Source organism: Aplidium turbinatum, chromosome 8, assembly GCF_918807975.1.
Source record: "Aplidium turbinatum chromosome 8, kaAplTurb1.1, whole genome shotgun sequence".
Classification (NCBI taxonomy): domain Eukaryota; kingdom Metazoa; phylum Chordata; class Ascidiacea; order Aplousobranchia; family Polyclinidae; genus Aplidium; species Aplidium turbinatum.
In genome coordinates, this window is record NC_137479.1 from 29,347,927 (window position 1) to 29,373,599 (window position 25,673).

The 25,673-nt window shown below is 38.0% G+C and overlaps 1 protein-coding gene and 1 non-coding gene across 2 annotated transcripts in view; both read left to right on the forward strand.

Moving 5' to 3' along the window:
* The window catches only part of LOC145775328 (ADAMTS-like protein 1), an 84,792-nt gene that overhangs the window by 46,407 nt on the left and 12,712 nt on the right, over positions 1-25,673 (forward strand). Inside the window, exons 17-21 of the mRNA XM_082586604.1 lie at positions 21,103-21,343; positions 21,678-21,857; positions 24,430-24,583; positions 24,891-25,035; positions 25,451-25,644. Of these exons, the coding sequence (XP_082442730.1) occupies positions 21,103-21,343; positions 21,678-21,857; positions 24,430-24,583; positions 24,891-25,035; positions 25,451-25,644 (914 nt within the window). The remainder of the gene's footprint in view (positions 1-21,102; positions 21,344-21,677; positions 21,858-24,429; positions 24,584-24,890; positions 25,036-25,450; positions 25,645-25,673) is intronic.
* On the forward strand, positions 16,325-16,427 carry LOC145776485 (U6 spliceosomal RNA). The gene has a single exon (XR_014290271.1). It is a non-coding gene; the product is annotated as a U6 spliceosomal RNA (small nuclear RNA).

Genomic DNA, 25,673 nt, shown 5'->3' on the forward strand with positions numbered 1-25,673 from the left:
CGCTCAGTTCTCGTTCAATTTTAATGCTTATCTGAACTTGAAGTAACATTAAAAGGCGTCAAAATAACGTCCACAACGTGGAATTCATTGATGCTGCAAACCTTTGTGGATTAAGCTCATTGCAAGGTGTTTTCTTGTAGGTATTGGTTGTAAGAGCATCGTTATCATAACTTATCACATTCTTTGTAGTTCAAAAGCTCCTTAAGACTTGTCTGTGTTTGCTCATAACCCTTAATCCCGCTCAACAATGTAGCCGACCTCATGACTAACAGATAATTAGGCATCTGGCCTCACCAAGAAATCGCTTTTCGATTTACCATGCTTTCTTAAGCCTTAATTGAATTAATACGCAATTATTTTCAACGTTGCCAAACATTAAAACGATGTAAACGCCTTGTTGGCTGGTGGCGCCATCTATTGTTTTAGTGCAGAAGTTACCCTGCCAAATGGGCAGTGGAGAGGTTTGAAGTTTGAAACTGTATGAGAGTACTAACCCAGTTAGCAAAATTGGTCATTTTTACATTGATTTAACGTCGGAATCAATATAAAAATGACCAATTTTGCTGGCTGGAAACGTCCTTATGGAATAAAATATTATTAAAATTCTTTAATTTTGCAACAAAGTGTATTCTGATCATGAAGTACCATTTAAAAAAGGTGATTGTGATACACAAGCAGCTCAATAGACAGAAAGTTGCAAAGCCGAGTTGTGAGAGCCCAAGTACGTCGCTCAAAAGGGCGGCGGTTCGACACCGCTCAAGAGCATGCGGTTGTGTCATATGCAGGACACTTAAAAGGTATGTCTGAAGGTGGACAGGAATATTGGCTTTCTTGTCTTTCTGTTCGCTTGATCTAATTCTTCGACCACCTGGCGTAAGGGACACGACAAAAACAGAAAGCAAGTTGTACCGATCGCTACGTGTTATAGCTAACACGACCACATAACCCACATATCCTCACATGGCTCACAGATATAATTAAAGTTTTCAACTGACACAAAATCAAATGCTTGACAACATATCACTTTCAGAAGCATGTTTTTTGCTGTGTTGCGGTTAGCTTGAGCACTACGAGCGACTTTTCTCCAAACTTTTGCTCAAACACCTGATGAGGAACCTGGCACGACATCGTTTCGTCATATTGTCCCAATGCATTCCAAAGCAGTGAACAATAGCCAACAAACCCACCATTAATGCAATGTCATCGTTCTTGTGAAAGTCTCCTGTCTCTATCGCTCTCCTGTTTTGCCCCTTGAATAGTTTTTGGGCAAGGGGTCTTTAGTGTTGGCATGGCATGATACACAATCATAAGAAATATCTTCACGCTTTTCAAGTATGGTTGTTCATATTTTGAATGAATAACTATTTTTTTCGTTTACCCAGAGACACAACCTATATAGCAGGGCAAGGGGCGACCCCCTTATGTGAAGCTCATCATTTAAACTATGCTTTTGATCACATATTCCATCATAATATTGTCAATACCTTCGTTTAACCTACGGTTTTCCCTGCTCGTGTAAATCTCCAGAAACACGGCGTTTCATTTACTTCGTCCCCAGACGAGGCACAGATTTGTTGTCGTCGAATTTTCGTTGGTGTCCTTGTTGCTTAGTAACCACCCCTATTTGATTTGGCGACTTGACTTGGACCAATGGAAGACAGTGGCGCTGTCATCGCTGTTACTAAACCCGATCTTTGTGACTAGGGTGGACATTAGACGAACGATGATGACAGAAACCAAATCAGTACAGTGATGTATGTTTGGCGAAAGTGTACTTCGTATAGTTACGAGCATAGACAGGGCTGTTATCATTCTGGAGCCTAAGTTAACATAACGGGAAAAATACAACCTCTAAAGTGGGCCAAGATGCTATTATTTGCAGAAACGCTGTACACTCGCCATAAAGTAAATCTTAAGGTTGCAAGCTGACCGTTTGTTGTGTTTGTGTCTTTATGACGACATAAAGTGTTTGAGGACAAACAATCTGGATGAGATTTAATGATTGGAATTGCTTTATTACTGAATTACTTGAACGAGAAAAGATAACAGAACAAGAAAAAAAAATTTAGATGTTAAGTTACTAATCCTTTTAATGCAGCCTCTCAACATAAGCACAAGAAGCCAGACCGTTTATGGGGCTCTCGGTCGCAGATGGTAGTTTGTTGTGCTGTTTTTGTATTTTATTTATTTGAGATCTTTCGAGTCATTGTCAACGTTTCTGCTTCTTTTGAATTTCTTTCAATATTTTTACTCAAACATCTTCTAAAAACGCCGAAATCTTCAGGTGATTCGTCTGTAAACGTTGAAATGACGGCAAAATCCGTCATTTTTACATTGATTTAACGTTTACAGACGACGTAAAAAGATACTGATTTGCTGTCTGGGTTAATTCCACCGCTTTATCCAAAGCCAGACGTTCTGATGTTTGAAAGGTTGACGTTAAGGTGCGCCAGCAGTACCATGGAAAAAGATCTATTTTTTTTTATGGAAGACACCAATTCACATACATTAAAAATAGGTTCATGGGCTGAGTTTTAAATTCTGGGTGTCCACACCAATATTTGCAAGGGAAAAGATTTAAAATCTGGTCGAACCTTTGCAAAATCCTTCCACTAATATTTATACAAGCTATTCCAAAATAAATGTGGAAAGTCAACCTCAAGTTTATATCTATCCGCTTCGAAATTCTTTTCGTGATGACGTCATTTTGAATTAAAAGACTAAGGTCTTTTGACTTGCAATCTTTGATCTGCACAATCACACCAAGGGCGCTTTGTTACAGACGAAAAGTTTGTGTAATCTCCATAAACTATTTACCTTCTGATGCTGAAATTCATTGGAGTTTTCTCCAAAACTATTCTGCAGACAATTCCAAGGTTTGCGTTTGCTCGTTTGCTTTGCCGTGTCTGCAAATATAGAAGGCAAAAGAAGCTTTGATATTACTATGACCAAAGACTCAATGAAAAGACACAATAAAGCTTCTGTGTGGTTTATGAGGGACAGCATAAGAAAAGCCTGTTTCAATTGCGGCTACGATGTTATGTAGTTAATCATTAATTGAGTTTTTCTTCCAGTAGATTGTAGATTTTACCCTGTCAAAATCTACACACAAAGCTTCTACAACTGAGTTTCATATCTCTTAAATGTCGTTAAGATTTCTAGTAACTCAAGGATTCGAGAAATTGCCCAAACATTCTCACGCTTTGGGATGCCAAGTTACGCGCCTTTTTATATCGCAGTGTTGTTATCAGGGATAAATTCCAAAGCCCAGATAAATATTTCAGCTTTGTACAATGCAGAAGTTTGCTTGTTGTAATATGCAGAAGAACATATTTTTTTTGCTAATCTAACCTTTAATGACGTTACTTCAATGTAAAAAATAGAATGTTCAACAGATCAGAACTCTTCCACTTTTTCTGGTGATGTCATATGATAGGCTTGGCGCATGAGCATCATCTTGTCACAAGCATTTGTTGATCTTGCATTGTTTTGCCACAATCGACATGACGACTCCATTGCTGAATGTTTTAACATGATCTTCATCGTCGTACGTCGTTGCAAGCTACGCATTCGAACGGCACGTGTCATTTTCATTATTTCCTCTTCAATGATTGATTTTCAAATAGAACCGACTCGCGCACGTCAGTTTATGGCGGGCCAATGCTAAGATACTCACTGTAGTGGGTGGCACAACAAATGATCATAAAATAATATTTGTTATTGTGGTTATCTTTACAAAGCTTCCTCCCAAGAAATATCATTCGTCTAGCTTACTTTTGAAACAGAAGACTTTTGAAGCCGCGCAGACGTCGACGTGGTAATTGCTTGTTGTGTAATTGATGGGGCACGCGTTTTCTTTATCACAGCAATGAGTTGATCTCCTTATCCCTGGGTCGGCTCACGTTAAGTGTTTGTGCATTTTCAGTCAACGATTGTGGATAAGATTGGTGTAAACAACTCTTCACAGAAGTCTGTCTCAAACATCTTCAAGTGTGATTTACCACAGGGCACTCTTGCTCCGTGTTTGTCAGCAGTTTACGCAAAGAACTTGGAAAGTCCATCTTTGCTAGTTCAACAGATTTGCATTAATTTACATCTAATTTAACGTTGCCGTCAAACGAAAAGAAAATTAATTATCAAATTGCTGTACAACGACCTAGCCAGCAAATGATTGCTTTTTTGCATTTATCCAACGTCTGAAGTGGCTGACTCAATGCAAAAAGAGTTGATCTTTTGGTTGGTATCGTGGTTGCACAATGATGAAAGATTGGCACAGACATCAGTTTAAAGTTGTTGTTGTTTGAAAAGCACAACTAATTAGCCCCGCGCTGTGTATGATTCATGGCAACATTAGTTTCATAGGTGAGCACATACCCAGATATTTCGTCTGAACAATTATCAAGTTCCTAACCAACCATCAAGGGTTTATTTGATTGAATGGCCGAAGTACAGTACAGGATTCAACATAATTACTAATTAATCTATTTGAATAAGGTGAAGTTAGCATCGCTATGGCGGAATCCATTCTTCATAAAGAAATGTTGTTAATTTATTGTGGATATGTGACATGTCAGCACTACAACTAAAGTGATTCTTCTGCATGATTGGTTTTGTAAGAGACAGTTTCACCAACTTCAATTGCCCAAGTTGAGACGTGTGGTTGCGGAAACGACCTTGTAGATTTATTTGCTTTCGTCCCCAATAAAGCAGTGAATAGGAATTAGCAGTTGCACCTAACACTACAAGTGATTCGAAAGCTTTTACTCTTTAAAATTTGTTAAATGCATCTCATATTTTGGGTTGTTTTCTCTTTTAATAAGTCATACGTCTAGAGGTGTTTCTCTTTACAGCAGAGAGAAAGTCTTCTGTCAGATCATCAAATTAGTGGGGCTTCATAGTTTAAGAAGCGACTGGACCCTTAAACTTCGCTCTATATCCCTTGGATTGACAAAAGTAGAATTGCTTGCGTTCATGAAACTAAAAATTGTGATCAGACCTTTTGCGCTGGAGCTCTAATGCTGGAGGCAACATGTTAAGGTCGATATGTCAAGGAATGTTGTCCACTTGATAATGTTACAGTTTCATGAGAAATGATTTCGAACATTTTCTTATTATAGTATTGAGTTCTGAGGGCAGTGCAGGTGTGCGTTGGAGCTTTTCATCCCGTCCCAGGTTCAATATCAGCATTTAATGTGAAACGAGCGATAGCAGTCTTGCCGCCAGGCACTTTATCGGTGTGAAAATAATGATATCACCTGAACACTTGATATTAAAGTCAAACTATCTATTGCTTGTTTAAATTCCACCACAGCAATGCAATGCAACAACGATGCATTTTGTGCATTCATTTAAAGGAAACAACATTCTAACTACTTTTGCACCAAGACGCGGCAGAGAATCTATCGTGAACACTCACTTCTTGTACTTCGGCAGCATAGCCGAGTGGTGAGAGCCGTCGTTCGACATTCGAAAGGGCGCCGGTTCGACACCGCTCAAGAGCATGTTGCTTTGTCTCTGGCAAGACACTTAAAGGCATGCCTGAAGGTGGACACGAAGATTGGCTTCCTTGCCTTCCCGTCCCACTTAACCCAAATCTTCGACCACCTGACCTGGCCTGACCTGACCACCTGACCACTTAGCCTGGATACGACAAATGACATATCCATGGTTGTCGTATGCGTGGCCGAGTGGTGGAAGCGTCTGCACAACGCTCGCAAGGACACTGGTTCGACACCTATGAAGAGCATGTAGCTGTGTCGTTCACATTTGATTTCAAGTTTGGAAGTGAAATCGTAAATTTGATCTAAATATATTCAACCACTGGACCTGGATACGAATAGTTTCATGCAATGTATGTTATTAGAATAAAGTTTAGTTTAAAACTTATATGCTTTTCCCACCACTTACCGTGCATTAGTGGGCTGCTGCATTGCGTATTGTAGCTGGTACTTTCTTTTCGTATCGGACCCATCAATGAACAATAGAGTGAAAATATGTTCAATGTGGTCGGTAAAGTGTTCTTGTAAAAAGATCTTTTATTAACTAGCCAGCTTTTGTTTGACTTTGAGCTCACTTTATATTTACCAATTTGAATATGGGTACATCTTGATATTAAGAAGCACCTCCTTGTGGCGCATTAGGCACTGTCGGAACAGTTTAATCAGGAAGTGAAGCCCGATCAGACGAAATGTTATGGACCGTTTTGTTTGTCTACTGCTAGCTCGAAATACCTTGCCACGGGTAATTGATCTGGTTGTTTGTATGCTTTATCTGTATTTACGTTTTAAAATTTATGTAAATATGCCTATGCTAAGCTGAAGTACCTTGAGTTATGACAGAACAACGGTCTTATTGTGCAGGTCGCTTTATTACGTATAGTCGGTTTATTTGCTCGCTTAATTGATGCGGGGTGCCGCTTTATATTTTGGACGCCAGTTTGAAAGCTTAGCTGAAAAATGACAATACAAAAGCTCTTCCGTATCAGACATCAAGTGAAGTCTTGTCTAAAATTCATGGGCTGTAAAGTTTTGATATTTGTTTTTGAAAAAAAAACGTGACTTTGAAGCTGATACCAATTTACGAAGCTAGGTTTTGTGATTTTGACGTCACCTGGAACGCCAGAAAGAATAAATCATTTTATGAATACACTAGCAAAAGTTTAGCTGTTCGAAAACATTTGTATCTGTAACAATAATTTTTGTTGCCTTCTTTAAAGCTATTGAGCTACCCAGTTCCAAGATATTCTAATTAGATTGACGCGAACGGAGAGAGATGTTGGGTTTGAACTTGTCTCTGACCATTTTGTAGTATTGTCAGTTGTCCAATTGACGGCGATTAGTGATATCCTGTTTGATCTACTTCAAAGTTATTGAAAATTTCGGGAAAATTAGTTATAGAAAGTGGAGATGTTGGTAAACGTGAGACATTTTAAGTTGCTTTTATTTTCTAGTTATAGTAGGCGAAGTAGCAAGGTGACAGCGATATTAAATGTCCTGATGTGTCATTATTCAAGTGTATTAGCGAAAGCATCTTTACTAAGTAATTGACAATGAAAGTCAATATTGAATGATCTCTATTCATCAACTTCTCTTATTCTACGAAATTGTCATAACGGCCCAGCAACAAAATCTGCAGACGTTGAACCAATGTAAAAATGACAGACTTTGCTGTCAGGGGGTGTATATTGTTCTTATCACATGTATATCTCACATTATAATCAACAAATCTATCAATAAAAACATAGCAAGCATTTATACAGGCAACAATAGAATTTGTGTGCTTGCGAATGTACAGCAGCTACCATGGAGCATGTGACAAGGAAAGGAGCAGCCAACAACTACAACAGCACAAAGTGTGATGTGCGCATTCGGGTAGTTTAAGTTTTGAAACCTTTTGTTGGTTGAACTAACGTCTGACAACGGCTCGTAGACGAAAAACCAGCAAATTGTGATTGACAGTCAAATCGCTGCCGGTAATCTTGATTTGATTTCCCCTTCCTCGGATCTAAACATACGTCATAAAGGTCGAAGAGTGCAACTTCTGGGCTTAAGATGATGAAGCGCAAAATTATAGAGCAGCTTACGTTCAGTTTCATCACTTCTTGCTGCACAGTTTCTATGTTGCCCTAAGCTTGAACAGCCTCATGGCTTGAACATCATCGCAAAACATTTCAGGCGCTGTCACTAAAACGAGGGTTCCGCCAATGGATTTTCTGGGGGGTAGCACGGCACTGAGCACTCCAGCAGTCGGCATTGAAGCTTTGAGGTCAGGTAGCTTGTGAAAAAAAGTCAGTAGTATTTTTTAACACTTTGTCGCTTGCCGTACACCTTTCAAACGATCATTTTCCATCGGTTATGTTCAAGCTTTAAATTTCCGCTACGTTTCTTGAAACGTTTTGGCTCTAAAATGTTATCAACGAATTTTGTTATTGATCTTTATTTTGTATCTTATTGAAAGCTCATTGGCATTGACTCAACCCTAGTCAATTGTGTGATTTTAGCATAAGTTTTGTCATCCTACATCAGTGTGTGGGAATTCTTTCGTACGCGCAATGCTGCAATTGGTGCAGAAGAACTTCGCTTTGCGAAATGACTTCGTTGTCTTGAACTCTTGAGCGGGGCTCGCCTTTGTTCTTTATGCGGTCATTATTGAGTTGTTTGCTTTGTCGCTTTCTGTGCACTGGTCCGTAGAAATTCTACAGTTTCTGAGGCAAGAAGGCAAAAATGCCAACTGAGCTGCTTGTGCTGAGATAAGCCTGCTCTCTTTTCGTGACTTTTCCCAGGTATGGCCGTTTAGATGGACTCTTTGAAGCTCTGGCGAGTAATTTGTGACGAATACTACAAGGATTAGAAAATGAAACCAATCCGCAACTCAATTCAATATTTTTACATCGTTTCAACATCAGTTGATGACTGTTTCCGTGTAAAATTAACTCATCAGTCGCTGAAACAAAGCAAAAACAGCGTTCAATGCAAACTTGCTAATGTGACCTCTAATCAATTGTCGAACGATCTGCGACCAATACGCTGTCGATAGAACGCGTTGGTTTGGACCGTGAGAAACGCGATTTCGAAAATATGCCCACTTGTCTAAGTGGTGGCGGAGGGATTGTCTCTTTGACATCTTACTGGGCTGAAGATCTCGTTTCATCTTGAAGTTACTTCTTAATGTAGTGCACTTAAAATTTTATCCTATTATTTTTCTTCTTTCATGAAAGTCAAACTTTTATTATCATTTAAACGTCGCCTATAAACGTTCAAATAGCTTTTTCATCGGTTTAAAACTTTCTATTCAGATTTGTTTCTTTCTATCTTTGCTTTCTTTTTGTTCCATGAAAGCTAAAGGAGGTTTTAAATAATAAATTACATTGTGAACAAATATTTCTGTTTCTAATCTTTTAATGATCATCATCACCAGCTTATCCTTGACATTGAATGCTCAACCACTCATTGCTTGTCAGAGTAAGAAGTCAAAGTTACAGTTTTGATTCGTGGCAATGGTTTTGTGTTTCTCTTCCTTTATTGAAGCGAATGTTTAACTCTTTTTGTTTGAACGCGTTTAGAATTAACCAACTAATAGCGAAGTTCTCATTACTGAAGTCTAACAATAAATTTTTATTTGTGTCTTTAACCGATATGTCAAAAGTATCACCGAGAGCGCTGACGTTTCGCGCAACTCCAGCCAGCTTAGTGGCCGGGTGGTGGACGCTGGACACGGCGTCCTAGATTCGATTTCAGACAGAGTCGTGCAAGGAAATAAAAAATAGTAGTCGCGATGTTTTCACATCAAGCAAGCGATGTAGATGAGATGGGTAATAATGAGAACTTGTAGCTTGATCTTTCTCATGTAAACAATTGACTAAGTAATAGAACAGTTTACTAACAACAACTCAAACATTTTGTACACATAATCTGTAAATTTATTGCTATGAGGCTGCTCTTCCATCCTTTGTATATCACTGCATATCTGAGTTTAGTCATTTGCATCCCAGCATATAATGGTGTGGTTACTGTTTCATTATTTTTTAGAAAGTTGGAAGTAATACATTTTTTCGAATAGGTCAATTATTTTCACAAATTTCTTTGTTGATGAGAGTAGAAAAAATGTGGTTTAAATGACGTAATGCCAGACTTTCATCCCACATTCAAATATTCTTGTTTTGAGATGGATGCTGAAAGCCTGTAGGAGGCAGTGAGTGGTATTGATTGTCAGCTTGGAGCAATTTGCCATCTGTTAAAACAAAGTCATTTTCCTGCCGCAATTGCACGCAAGAAGATTTAGCCCCGGAAACTTCGCCTTAGTTTGTCACTGTCGCCCGCTTTTTAGGAGTGCTTGCTCAAGTATTCACTGTTCTGCGCTTGAAACTTCCAACTTTTACCACTGTCTCCGAGTGAAGAAACTTGTTTAATCGTCTCACGCAAACCGACTTGGCTTCTACGCACGACGTAATGAGGGAGCGTCGTTTGCGTCAATGCGTGGCTTGTGGGAAGACGTCTGATAAAATCTGGAGTCAAGGTCGAGACTGGACCAGACCAGCTAAGGTAGGGCCAATGGAAAGACAAACAAGCGTATTTCCGCGCGCGACAGACCGTGCGTCAGCGCCGCAATGCGAGCGAGATAGTTCGACATGGCCGCGAAAGAAACACAGAGATGTCCTTCTGATAAGACAGACTTCGATTTCTTCAACTATAAACTGTGATATAGCTTTGACTTCAAGACATGAGAAAGACGAAGTTACATTTTCCAGTTATGTTTTTACCAAAAAATATGTTTATCAAAGCCGTTCAAGACTGAAGCATTCCAATCCATCATGGCTTTTGAGCAACTTTGTTTTATTTCTTGTTTTATCTTCACTTGCACGTACTTCATCTGCTATTCCTATACGGTAAGTGACTAAGTGTGTTTCAGTTTCACGTTTGCTTGAATTTATAAGAAATATGTTACAATTTTTTTTAGTTTGTAAGGAACAGTTTTTTTTACTAATTGTTTGGGTTAACGTTGTCCGGTTCCGAGAAAACCTTTAAATCACGTTTGTAGCTTTACTCCTTTACCGACTTGCTATGCCACTGCATCTCTTGTAATGGTCAGGGATGAAATGAAGCAAAGTTGATTTAAAATAAATTGACGTTTGTCGCGATGTCACAGACGAAGCTGAATAGCACCATGTGGACTATTGTGGCATCCAATCCAAGTTATTATTGACATGCTCAAAATCATAATGGAGCGAAAACATGAATTTTAATCTTGGTTATAAAGTTTAGAAACACTCTGAATAGTAGAGATCCATGTTCAGTTAAAAATTACTCATTCTGCACAAGTTTTTTCTCTAGAGAGTCCGATTGGTAACTGATGGATTGCTAGTACTACTAGCAACTAGCTTATGTTGATTCTATTACCAGTTCAAAAGACACTTCCGCATAGCTTGAGTGAAATGATTATCAGTTAAAATTAAAGTCAATATGTTCGAGATTTTTACGATAGATGCCTCCACCTCTGCGAGATAACGATGTTGTCTGCCCTAATGGAGATGGTAATTCGTTGTCTTGTTCGGTTTTCTCAAATTGCGTTTTTATGTGTCCAAGTATTTGGTCATTGGTAAACACGTTTTCTTGGGCACTTAACGGGTTTGCAGTTTGGCTTTATTTAGTTAGATGCTTTTGCCGATGGAGTTATATTTTGTAGAGGTTTGGTTTGTTTAAGAAGCGAGGAGTGGACTGATTGCTCTGAGCAAGCAAATCAATTATTTTATTACATTGCTACTGCGACCATGCTATGACATGTTCTCTGCACAGCCAACATTTTGAAGATGCCTTTGTTCCTTTTCATATTTGCAATGAATGCCTACCTAGCAAACCACAGTGCTACATTAAAAATTTCCAATTTATTCTCTTATTTGTTTTGTTCTAGTTTAAATAATTTGTCTATGGTTAAGAAAAATCACCTCTACCAAAATTGTACATAATTTTAGTCAACCAAATTACTTTGTTGTTTATTACTTGTTCGTGATACAACACAACACCTGCCCAAATATGTAGCCGGAGTCACTGGTACTGCTCAACGATGGTAAAAGACAGGGCTCCTCAACTCTTGAAGTATTGAAGAATGGTTGAAGCGCAGAAGGTCCAGCAAAATTATTTTCCTGTGAGGTTACAACATAATAACATGACAGCTGTACAAAATAATACTTTGCTCTACAAACTGATATGTCATGCATCCGAGGTAGATGCAGATCAACTTCCTTTCTAAAACATCAAACGCAGACTAAACTTGAAATCGCATTTGCGGCTGCACAAAAAATTATTGATGCACCAAAGTACCACAAAATCCGAGTTAAGACTTGTATTCCAGGTAAACAAAACAGAAAGTTGAAAGAATTTTTCTATGAACAATTGAAATAGAAACTATCATTGTTAACACAAGTCAAAGTAGCAGTGTGCCAAATGTCAACATTAAACTGGATACGTGGCTGAATGAACCAATCCATGCTACATCATCTCATTTCAACGTGTACTCGTGTAGTTTGAGCCAAAAAATGGTTTTTGACCCTGACTTGGAAAATCGAATTGAAATTTCAAGAAAATGGTACAAAAAATTTTTTTTACGAAGTTATAGCATCAAAACATGAGCTGTGTAAAAAAATACTTTTCTCTACGGAATGGAAGTCATGCACTGGAGGTAGATGCAGATCATGTATCATTCCAAAGTGATGAACGCAATCTCAACTGTTTCTTACAAAAACTGAATTGGAAGGAAATTTCAGGGGTCACAGTTCCATGCTTTTTGTACCAGAGCCATAAGTTTAAATGTAGTTATTTTTTGTGTGTTGACTCAAGTTAGAAATGCGCCAAAACTTTGCATCATTCAAATACAATCTATCAAAGACTTTTTTCGTTTGAGGTGAAGTACGTTCTTGTGACTAATGCTGGGGTGTTGACCGATCGGAAATGTCGACAACTCTCTTCAAAACTTTTTGACACTAAAAGCCATCAATCTGCATGCATCAGTGCACGTGGATAGAAAATACAACCTCTCTGTCTACAGACGTTTGCCGTTTTTATGTTGTTAATGCCACATGTATAATAATAATTGTGTGCAAGGTTTTCTATTCTGGATTTCAATCATTTCACCGACATAAATCTTGCTTTCATCTTGATGATCCTTTTTTCAATACCACATTGTGATGAAGATCGATCTTCACCTTGATCTTGCTTTGTTCTTGCATCGTTTCAACCAACCAAGTTTGTGAGTAATCACGAACGGCGTCTTTAATATCTTTATATCGAGTGCTCAAATCACAGCATAGATATACGGATCACTTGTGCTATGAAATGTAAATCCATATAGTTTATTGCATAGTTTTTGCAATTAAACGTATCGTGTTTTACGTACAGTTTTGGGTCTGATATTCCATAAATTTGATAGAAGATTAGGTTACCACAATATTGCATAATTATTTTCATTATCATCAGTAAAGCTATCCCTCGTTAACCTATGTAGACCGGTCCGTGGTTTTTGCATTGATTGAAGATATATAGACGTTGATTCAATGCAAAGAGGTCGGATTAAGCAAAATAGGAACTCTGCTTTCAACCTACTTACATATCAAATTGCCCTCATGGTTGGATTATTGGACGAAAAAGGCCGTCGTAAAAAAGTTATAGAACATGGTTTTAAGTTTTTAAAAGAGTTTCCCTGTGAACAGTTGATGTTTAAATCTATTTGAAATATTTTTTTTCATATTGTCATTGTTGTAAACCTTAAATCATCGAACGGTTTATCACCTGTCACTTTCATTGTAGTGCATAAGTTGTCTAAAAGTGCAAGAGTGTAAAATTCTATAGAAAGATTCGTGATCAGCAACAGATGTTGCACATCGGTTGTAACAATTGAAACTTGAACATTTTAAATTATCACACATCTTAGGACATAAAATGTAGCCTGCCGCCTGAGCCATGCACATTGGTTGTCACGTAAAGTCCCATATCAGCCACTTAGCGGCAAATCAGTTTTATATTGAACGTTTATGTCGTTGGATCAACGTTAAAAAACTAATTTTCTTGCTGATGAAAGCTGATGTCTTGCAATCTTTTTATAATCCTCTAATTTCTATGATTTACTACAAAACAGATACCTGTCTCCTGTATTGTTTCTGTTATTTTAGTTTATCACAGAGCACGGCAGAAGAGTAGAGCTCACCCCATTATGATCTCACCGCGTTTCTTCCAAGTGAGATAACATAACCCATCTATGAAATCATCATCATCATTCAAGAACACCCATCTTGTTATATCTTCCCATGCTGAATGATGGTGTTATTTTTCTGGTTGATGGATTTTCCTTGACTTCTGTTAATTTTTCTACAAGAATTATGAATGTTTTGTTTGTTGATGTTGATACTTTAAACAAACAAGACTCCATGAAAGTGTAGTAGTGTGAGTTAAAAGTGCCCTTTTTTATGCAGTTATGATTTATGTTGCATTTTTCTTCATCTATTTTCCTGGTATTAGACATTGGCAACCATAACATAGCTATTTGTCATTGTTTGTTTGGTCATCCACATGACAAGGCGAGCCATCAGGGTTTCGTTTTCTATACCAGAAATAAAACTGACCTGAAAAGTCATTTTCTGCCAAACTTTGGGTCGTTTTTCTTCTGCACGGCCTTGGAGCAAAGGGCTCGTATAGAAAATCCTAACTCTAGTCTTTCTATAGTTTCCTGTTGCAAACCCCATTTACACCTTTTAAAAGTTCTTCAAATCTGTAGAGGTAGTCGCTATGAAAATTTCATCTATGCACATTGCCATAGATTTTATAAACATTTTCTTATTTCCCACCGATCTGTAACTGCGCTTGTATTAGACATGGTTATTATAATAACAAAAATGTCACGGTTGAATAAATCTTTTTGTTTGAAGCACGTGGTGACGCACTTGGAGAAGGTCTTCGCTTTCAATTAGTTACAAACTGTACAAAATGAATTTCGTTCATCAAAACTTTGACAGCTCTCTTATTTGCATGTTTGCATTCTTTCAAACAAAAAATCTAGTGTTGTTACTGCTTGTTGTGTGTAGAGGGCTATTAAACAGTGACTTGTTGGCGCACCAAGAAAGAACAACACCGAACAAGGTGGCTTTTGTTTCAACAACAAACTGTTGGCTATCGATATCACGAGTAAGGTTGCTTTGAAGAAGCTCTGTTTGACTTCGGTGAATTTTCATCTTTCTGCCGCGTTAAAGGTTTCAAATACGGTCGATAATTGTCGTCTCCGCCGATATAATATTTTCTACATACGCTGTAATACAAAAGCATTTTCCTTTTTGCAATAATAATAATAACAATATTTATATAGCGCCACATCCACAATCAAACTATGCTCCTGGGCGCTGTACATGAAAATGGTGATAATTAATACGGTACTTTCAGTCATAATGTTCATTGAAATAGAACGTTTTCAAGCGAGCTTTGAATTCATTTAAATTTTCAGCTTCTTTTACACAAATAGGTAAACAACTGCAAAATGTAAAAATCTTTTTTGCGAGACAGATAATGGCTTTTTTGTGACGTCAACATTTCATAACATGAAGTGACATTGACGTAAAAAGACGCAATTTTTTGCTTAAAAGGGTCGAAAACATTAAGAACAATCTGAAAATAGAATTTTGTCACTCCGATAATAACTGAGCAAGATTTTACAAGATAAAGCCGAGCGATAGCAGTGCATTGTTGGCAAAGGTATTATTTGGCCTCACGTCGCTTACCGATGACAAGCGATAAGACTTGCAAGTTGGCAATGTGGCAAATTACAAACGATTTAAACGTTCTTAAGTTCATCTTGTCGCTGCTATGTCATGGATACCAGGTGCGTCTCTTTTGGATTTGCGTCAATTTTATTTCGCACATCGCTGTATAGATGTAAAGTGACTTACATTTATACGTCATGTATTTGAGAATGAATATATTTCCTTTCTTTGCATAACTACGTGTTACTGAGACGGCTTGTCATAATTATGGACTGGTTTTCATAAATGTCACAGTTTCAGTAAAAAAAGGAGGCAACAATTTATAAAAATACAATCGAATTTACAGAAAATTGAACAAGGTATTACGTAGCCCACACCGCAGGCACGATAATCTAAGCCAGGGGTCACCAACCTTTTTTGCATGCGGGCCACTTTGGCACTAAGGAGAGCTGTGGCGGGCCGCACTAATAAAATGTTAGGTAGGTTGACTCTTATGCTAAAAAAGAACGTATTTCGTACACAGTATCCAGCGTTACATGTTGTTCATATTTATGTTAGAATATCGCAGCAACAAAATTAATCGAACAACGCTACTGCCAGGCCAAGCTCCTTTTACAACACTTTTGACTTTTTTTTAACAATGCCTAATAAACGAGGCCACTTGTTTTGCGCACTTATAGCGAGGCGAGCGGTTTCATCAGAATATTCATCGCCAAGCAAGAGTGGTGTTGTCACTTTGCTTCACAAAATATATCTTGCAATTAACAATTTTAGTAAACAAGGAAATGTTTGACACATCGCAATACAGGCAACAATAGTGACCTACAAACATATCAGCGAAAAATAGGCTCCAATAACAGGGAAAAAGAAACCAGGCATCATGAAACAAATGCTTGTAGAAATCACCCAAAAATCGTAATTCTATCGTAATTCATGAACAGTCTTCCCTTTAAAAAAGCAATGAGTTGGTTTTTCATCCTTTTTGTGAGAGTCTATAAAACCGTCTTTCTTTTGTTATAGACAACTGTCACTTGCGATGCTTATCAGCGTGGCAAGAATTTGTTGATTAATAACATTTTGCAGAACTTGCTTCGGCAGTAGATATACTAAAATTGGAACGATTCAGAGAAGATTAGCATGGCCCCTGCGCAAGGATAACACGCGAAATCATGAAGCGTTCTGTATTTCTTTAAAAAAAGAAGAAAAAAAAAACATTTTGCAGTACTAAGCTAAATATTTTCATAATAGGCTACAATCAGAAAAAGTCTTTAAATTTATATATAATATTTTGCCAATTTATTATAAATTGAGTTGGCACACCGACCTATTTTGCTAACAAAAACTTGCATAAAGAGAACACTGATCGTGAAACACAATAACGGTGAAGCGCACACTAGTGTTTACATGACATTTGCAAACTTAAAATAAGCAACCCTATGCTCGACATTTTCGAAATTCGAAAACAGACGTTTTAATTAACCACTGCGGGACAGTGTAGCTGGACATCGCATTGGAATAGCTTTAAGCAACCCCCACCTAGAACTATAATCTGCTTAGTCGGTCGGTGGAATCGTATGCAAAGCGAAAATATGCTTCCCGGAAAGTATTTTTTGCCTTCGTGCTCTTTAACTCCTCAAGAAAAGTATTTTTGTTTATACTTGTACGCTGATACCTTCCGCGGGCCGCATCGATACAGCGTGGCGGGCCGCATGCGGCCCGCGGGCCGCCATTTGGTGACCCCTGATCTAAGCAATCAATTTAATCGTAACGTGTTTCTAGTAACCTCAGAAATGGGATTTTATAATTTCTGCATGTGCAGCAAAGCTTCTTAAACAGCTTTGAACCCGTTGACAAATGATTTGCGTGAAAACGTCGAATCTTTCAGCGCTGCCAGCCACAGGCGTGCTATGTCGCTGGATACTTGCTGTATGTGAAGAAAGGTGTTAAAATGCAAAATTTTCTTCACTCTTGTTTGAAGTGCTGGGAATGTTTTGAAGCTTTGTAAATCTGTCGGTCGTTGTTAATGATCCGGTCGCACGATCCGATAATCTTTTCCTGTCTATTTTTAAAAAGTAAACTCTAAAATTGCAAAAAAGTTTTCTTTCATGAAGAGAGCTGTTTGACGAAATGGCCAAGAATGCCACTTGCAACCAATCGTGGTTTGAGCCATAAAACGATGACCATACAATAATTGACTTCTGTTTGATATGGTTTTTCGTTCCTCTGCCAAACATCGCCAATAAAACCATGGGTCAGGGCTAACCTAATCCCCAGCCATGATCTTACATTTCCCACAGCATACCGTCTTCATCCTATCAAACCGTCTTCATCCTATCAAACAGCACATTGGGGTTGTTGTCGGTCTGTTGCTTAGCAACTCGCGGCCGGTATGGTTTTTGCTTTATGATGCTTCAGGACATTACTTTGTTCAAACAACTGAAGGCGACAGAGCCGCAAAAGGTGTAAAGAGGTCTCCAAATCTTAAAATGTACTGCAAAATAAACAAGCGAAAGCAACCACATTGTTCTATTAGGTTCCTACATGTCTGGTGGGTTTGACCAAGCGGTAGCACCAGACAACAGTAATTCAGCTACAATTGAAGTCAATCGGAAATACACAGCTACAGAGCGTAAATTAACGTTGTTTCTATCTCAAAATGTGTTCCGATATTGCAAATAGGTTGTTTACTAGTTTTTGTGACACTCTTAATTCCTTGACCGTTTCCAATGTCTGTGACAGCTCTTACTTAGCGCTGTTTGTTCCGGACCGAGCACTTAAACCGCTTCTTGTGTCGTTCTACGATTGCGATGCAAACATAAAAAGCTTCGTCGAATAATACCTTGGTTATGCTACATTTAATGCTCGTCTCAGGAATTTCGATGGACCATTTCAATATTTAACTACCGCGGCTGTCCAAATGTGTTTTAAGAAGCTTTTTGACAATCCTAATCCGTTGATTGGTAGAAAGTACTTTGTCAAATCAAACCGTTTATTTTTGCATTATTTAACGTCGCACAACGTAAAACTATCATCTAAATCCTGTCTTCCGGGTTCTACTCTGCTGCCATCTTCGCACCAATCCAAAATACATTCTCAGATGCTGAAGGCGTTGCATACATGTAAAAATTGACATTTTCCTTGTCAGGTCATTTTCAGTGAACTAGAAAATGACTGCCGGTAATTATTGTTGAATATGACGTCACTCCGACTTCAAAAGGATTAGATCATGCGATGGCATTACACAGAACGTCAGCAGACGTTAAATCAACGTAAAAAAGGGCTGATTTGTTGACTGGGCGGTCATGACCTTTCAAGGTTATGGCGATGTTGCCTGATGCTATGATTTTGAAAGTTTGGGAAATTGACAAGATGGCCTCTATAAGCTTAACAAGGGACAAGGCCTTGAATCCCATCAAACGTGAACCGATGCCCATTGTTTCTCGTGCCGACCACATCAATCCTGGCATCTAGTATTGTTGCGTAATAATTGTCAAAGCTGTAGAAAGCCAAAGAGAAACCGTGTAGAAGTTGGATTTGTGCTCTTGGTAGATTAAGGGTTGAGGCTGGGAATGAAACACGAGCGTTCAAGTTTGGTTAACTTTATATTCAGACAGGCAAAGCACTTTGCTGGGGTGTTCATTAATCCATTTGGTTAGAAAATGAACGCTCAGTGATGCAATCAATCATAACATGGCATTTAAAATCCTGTAGCTGCCCCCCACAGCCCGACAGCGACCTACCGTGTTATGTTGAACATAGCTCTGGCGGTTTTCCGTCATTGTTTGTTAATTGGGAGTTGAGATATTAGTTGAAAATTCTGTTTGGTTGCGTCTTTACAGATTATGTTGTCTTTTCACATCAGTTATGGTTTTTTTGACCAGGTAAATTTTAAGGCGCTTATATCAACTAACTTGTGAATCATTGGCATGATTCACGAAGAGTTACAGTAACCCGTTGGAGACAGAGCTTACACAAATGACGTCTGTCTTAGTGACATGTGTCAATTGTGTGGCTTGTGGTGGATGTTTAGGCAATGCAAAATTGTGCTCTTCTTGCGAGAAAAGTTGCCTTTTCATATCATTTTAACCTCGCTAGGTTGGTCTCTACTAATTAGGGATTACATTATCCGTCAAACAACGTGATTTGTCCTTAACAGCTTCACAAAAATGAAGCCTGCTAAACGTTTCACATTTCCACAAATTTTCCAAATGCAAATTATTAAGTTTGCTATGCTTTTATCTGATCCTTTTATGTCAACAACAATGACACAACGTCGCTTTTCTTTGGGGATAGTGACCCTTTGTATATTTTGACTTAAAAGCTTCAGGGTTCAATTTCATCTTTTAGAAACGCACTTGGCCTTAACCTCGGGGTGACTTTAACTTTTCCTGAAACTTAACACTTTTCCTTTGAAGTCAAAGTGTGGTTGTTCCGATCTGCAATCAGTTACGTAAGCACACAACAAAAGGTTTATTTACAGTTATTTTTACACTTACGTCACTGTTTTATCACGTGACTGCATTTCACGGTTGACAGGGTATAGGGATGATTACTCAGCGCCATCTAGATGTGTTTTTTTAATGGGTGAGCGTGTATTTTACTGCTTGGTTCCGCTGTTACCATTGTAATTGTATATCTTTGAACCTGGGTAAATATATCCGCCAGGCATAAACATAATCGAGCCAGCAAATCATACTGTTTTTTTACATATATTCAACGTTTACATACGTTGAATCAATGTAACAAATGATTGATTTGCTCCCTGGGAAAGGACGACATAGCAAGTGAACCATCATCAAAGGACTAAAAATCATAATATTGTTACATTCCATTCCATACGCTTTCGAGTGTGCGGGTTCGTAGAATCAACAGCACCTCTAGACCACAAGTTACTATGAAATTCTATGCAAACAAAACTATACGAACACAATTTGTCACTTTTGAAGCAAACTCGCCTTTCGATCGCCTATCGACCAAACATGCAGCAGATGTAACCCTTTTGCACTTAAAGTGGCTTGAGCTTTTTATCTACTCTAAGTGTGGATTGTAAGCTACATGTCACATCAAATGTACTTCTTCTTCAACAGATTGATCATGTTTGATCAGCTGTGATCTTCCTTATGAACTGCCTCCATTTTGTTCTGTCTTTTGTTTTGATTAGTGCTTCTGGCATGCTTTTTATTTCCGTAATTTGCTTGATATTGTCAAAATATTTCATTTTTTGTTGTCCTTTTGTTCGTTTGCCTTGCACCATCCCAGTCAACATTGAATTTTCCAACGAGTTGCTTCTTGCTATGTGTCCGAAATATCTCAATTTTCTGAGGTTAATGTTGTTAATCAGACTCCATCAAATGTACAATGTACATCTTTGCGACAACCACAGTATGCGCAACAAACCGCCATAAAAGTTTCTGGATTTTTAAAAGACTTGATGCACCGAAGTATCCGTTGCATAATGATCGATTTAGAGCGATTTCGGTCATTGGCTGCTTATGTTAACAACCAGATACTTTTTGCTGTCTGTGAGGTTTGGTTTTTTGTTGATATGGCTAAAGATTTACTTGGTTTAGACAACACTTCCCAACTGCTGCAACCAACGCATAGTCTCAGCGACTAAAACGAACCTTGTTTGTTGTTCATGATCTTACTTTGTCATTTCTGTATTGATTTTCGAGCTCTTGCCTGATGGTGGTTGTTTGGCACGGTCGTACTAGCCAATGCAACTGGTGTTATCCAAAGTCACTGACATTTTGCCATTTGAAGTTACTGCTTCTGGTCTGCTTTGCTATTATAAAAAATTACATTTTAGTGAAGAAAATGTCCTAAAGTAGCGAACGATTTGTATAAAAAACTCTTTCTTACAGTTGGGTTTTGGGCCCGTACACCGACTGCAATGTGACCTGTGGAAGAGGCATCCAAACTCGATCGGTAATCTGCAAAAGGATGCCAGAAGGATCAAATTATACTTCCACTTCTCTTCATGAATATCAACATCTTGGAGAAAAACGGCCAGACATCATGTGTCCTCCTCCAAAACCTCAAGAGAGCCTAGAATGTGGTCAAAGATCATGTGATCCGGAATGGGTTGCTCAGCCTTGGAGCAAAGTAAGTTCAGAAAGAGTCTTGGATTCTTCTTAATTTGAATTGAATAAATCTATTTCCCAAATTTAGGTCACATTAAACATTACCAATTTCTGTGGTAGTATTTTATGTTTACTATTTCGCAACATGTTAGCCTTTAATTTATGACGTAATCTTAACCTGGTTGAAAACTAGTAATTTCTTGATCGAGCCGATTTTCGGGCCGAATTTCGAATTTTTTGATGCAAAAGATTGTTGGAAATAATTTATTTGTTCATCGTGTCCATAACCTTTTACGATTGTGCTTCACAATGTCTATCCATATGCATCTTTGTGATTATTTCTTATTCAATCGCAGTGCTCGAGGTCATGCGGACGAGGGGTACAGCACAGGGAATTACAATGCATGCAAAAACTTGCCACTGGCGAGATGGAGCGGGTGTCTCAAGGATTCTGCGAGAAGAGGACGCCGCCAACTAAACAACTCTGCAACTTGGTCAACTGCCTCCCTAGATACGTTGTACTTTCATGGTCACAGGTAAATGGTTTTCAATCTTTGGTCCAAAATCCAATCAACGAAATTCGTCTTTTTTACGTTAATGTTTTAAACTGGACATCAGATAAACATTGTTACTACATCAGATCTAGTTTCTTAAAGAAATCAATCGACTGTGGTTGACAAAACGTTGAAATAGATGCAGATTATCAGGTGCAACATCTTGCAATACAGTAGTTGAGTTTTACACCAAGAAGAACGCAGCTTAGTTTTAACGTATTATTTATTTTTTTAACAATTTTTGTCTATGACCATATGTTTGGCACCACGACCTTGAGCTTCCGAAATTGCTTCGAATACTTGTATTTTTTTCTTGATCTAACTTTTGACAGACCATACTCGTATAGCTTCTTAGCATGAAAATTGAATGAGGCTGTTTACCAGGCATTTAAAGCTTCTCAGCATATTCTAGTGAAGGATCTCATTCCAATTACCAAGACTGAATGACATTTTTGCAAATTTTCTCTTTAGTATTATTTTGTATTACTTTTTAGATCTTTTTTTAAATTTACAAACTTTACTAAATCTTAATATATCTTGAAATATAATTGTATTAATAATCTTAAAATAATTTTCACACACTCTCTGGGATTCCGTAGAACCCAATTTGGAGTCCCTTGCAATGCCGTGGAGAATTGTATTTGAAATGCTTTTGCACAGCTCAATGAGAATCAATTTTTTTTACATTCTGATATAACCATGTTGTGTAGGCTACTTGAGCCATTCTTGTTTAAAACCTTCATAACCCATTGACGAGGGTTACTTATTGTATAAAATTTTGCGGCTTTTTAAAAGGCCTTGTGTGTTTACTCCACGACTTTGTGAGGAGTTATTGCTTCCTTGTCACATTTAAATGGAAAGGCAAATAACTTCGTATCGGAAGTTTTCTATTATTCTTCATATATTGTTACAGAAAAGGTATTGACTTTTGCAAACACTTTCGCAATTGTCTTGTTTGAAAAACGTGATTTTTTCTAAATTTTTAGGATAAAGATCACTTCAGATGTTATTGTTAAATAAAGTTCGCCCTCTGTCAATAACCCATGTTTCGACAGTCTTCTCCCACCACGTCATATGACATTGTGTTAATGATAAAATATCTGGTTTGCAAACTAATTCTTGGACAGTTCAGACCTGTCCGTGAGGTTATGTGCAAAACGTTTTTGTTTTTCACTGTGCCAAAGATCACTCTTGACAAAACACGAAACTATTTACTTTCGTTGCTTTTGGTCATTACAAAATATTTTGTTTTCATTAACAGCACAAAAGCTACACAAGATAATCAGAAGCTTTAAAAAGATTTTGTTTTGAAAATTGACTGTCTAGTCAGCACTATGACAATGCTTAGCAGTTTGAAAATTTCAAATTAAACGGTGGCCCAGGTAGCAAACCAGCCGTTGTATACAAGGCACAAATGACGGGTTTTGTCGTTTGGGTCGTTTACAAAAATAGTAACTTCTCCCCCGGTTTGGCGTAGAAGAAGTTACGAGATACTTTGCTCCGAGAATGTTATTTTTTTAAAGTTTATTAAGCAACTTAAAATTGAGTGGTGAATGTCATAGAAATCTCCCGACCAGCCTGCTAGTTCGCAAAGAAATTGTGCAACATTGCTCTAGTCTAGAGTCTAGAAGTATTACACTGACATTCGCTGAGGGTTCTTAAAATGTTTTCGCTTATCACTACTCCCTTATCAAACGTGTATATCAGACCTTATACTACAATATGGAGGTCACCCCACGCGTTGGAGCTTCGAACAAAGCCATTATGAGACGTTTTGTTCTTTTGTGTTTGCTGGTACTTTAACTGTGTTTGTCTAAGCGTCTCATACTTGTGGTGGAGTTAAATTAATTTTAAGTAATAACCTTACAATGGTAATAGTGTAAAACAAACACCGTTTCTCGTTAGGCCTTTCACGTTGAGTGTTATTTCTTTATGCTCATTTTGGTTTATTTAACGTTCTGAAACGTTTGAAGATTGAAAGTATCAAAACTAATTGTTTTGCAAGACCTTGAGTGTGAAAATCACATTCGGTAAGCCGAATAAATAAATTTGCAGACTGTCTCAATTCTGACTTAGCAAAATTTATACCGCTTAGCTGATTGGTGTTTGACCATTCCAAATCTGAATGAGAGTTTTATGTCCTTCGTAAATTTTCTTTCTTTTGACAATTGTATTGGCATAAAGGAGTTTGTTTTACCACAAAGTGGCTATAAACTTGGTCGATTGAAGTTTGAAAAAGCGAACAAATGGCTTTGTATTTGAAGAAGGTTCAATTCGGTTGTTGACATTTCACAAATGTAATAGTTTCTTGCATTTGTTTAACGTCTGCATAAACATTGAGTCACTTCTGTTTGGTTTGAAAGGAGGAAGTGTCATAAGAGATTTGTGAGGTACTGGTAACGTCTATACAAGGGAGATGAAACGAAGCTTTTTTGCTGTGTACCTGGCGTGTTATTACAAATAGATATAACTTTTCAAAAAACTAGAAAGCAGTAATTCCATTTGAATTAACTTTTTCAATGCGAAACATTGAACTGGAATATGTTGCTTTCAGTGCCATGCAACATGTGGAGAGACCTTTCGAAGCAGGCCAATCAAATGCCGACAGATCAGGGCCGGTCAGGTGAAACCCTCTATCGTCCCCATGAGCTGCTGTGCCCGTCTTCGGAAACCCCCCCTCAGAATGCCTTGTCATTTAAAGAAATGCAGTGAGTGTGGTGTGTGATGTGACTTTATAAATCATTCGAAAAATTTGGAGTTTTCAGAACAATTTTAAATCATCAACAAAATGGTAATCGATGTTAGTGGACAATGAAAATAGGATAAATATGTAATATGATTCTATTTGAATAATTTCCTTCTGATGATCTTAATAAGGTCAAACAGGCTGTTATTTGTAGTATTAATAGCATTTATTGTTTAGTGGACAATGACATTTATTTGTATGACGTCATTACACGGGACGTCATTACGTGTAACTATCGACGCATTATGACGCCTTTCATTGTCCACCAGGCGCGTCTGACACGAGACCAATCATCCGTTCACGATCAGGCACAGTGGTCCAGAAACAACCGAAGACAAAGGTTCGACTCCAGATTGGTCAACAGGCCTCAGTGCTGCCAAAGACAATCGTAGTCATAAAGTGCAGAGTGGATAAGTAAGATGTTGTAATTGATTCTATTTGAATAAACTTCTATTGACAAAGTGATGTTTGCGCTGCGAAAGCTATGATGGAATGAACAACCAATTGTAACTAGATTGCAGCGGTTTTCATTTTGTAATTTTTAGGTAGACAACGTCACAAAATTTCAGATTTTTTTATTGATCGATGTGAAAAATTAAATTTGTAATTTTTGAAATTTTTGCAAAAATTATTGGCTATACTTTTGCACAAAAATATAGAAAAGTCTTAACCCTTTCAATTGAAACGCTTCCAAAGTATGTTTCTGTTTTTAAGAAAAAAAACGACCGGTTTGAAATAAGATGTCAGCTCACGACTGACTTTATCATTGCGGCGAGTTACATCACTGGAGAAGTCAACTAGGTCAACTGATAGCTTGTCTTCTTTGTAGGTTCAGAAAAGAAGACTTAAGATGGCGCTATAACGGCAGGCCGATTCGGGCCAAAGAGGGCCACGTTTCCATCCTTTCCGATGGGAGCTTGAGAATATTACGCGCTCGAGTGCCGGATAGTGGTCGATATACGTGTGTTGCTGGCCCAACCGTCGCCCATTCCATCGTGAGAGTTCAACGGGGCCTACCCAAACGTAAGCGATTGTGACGTTCATTGCGTGAC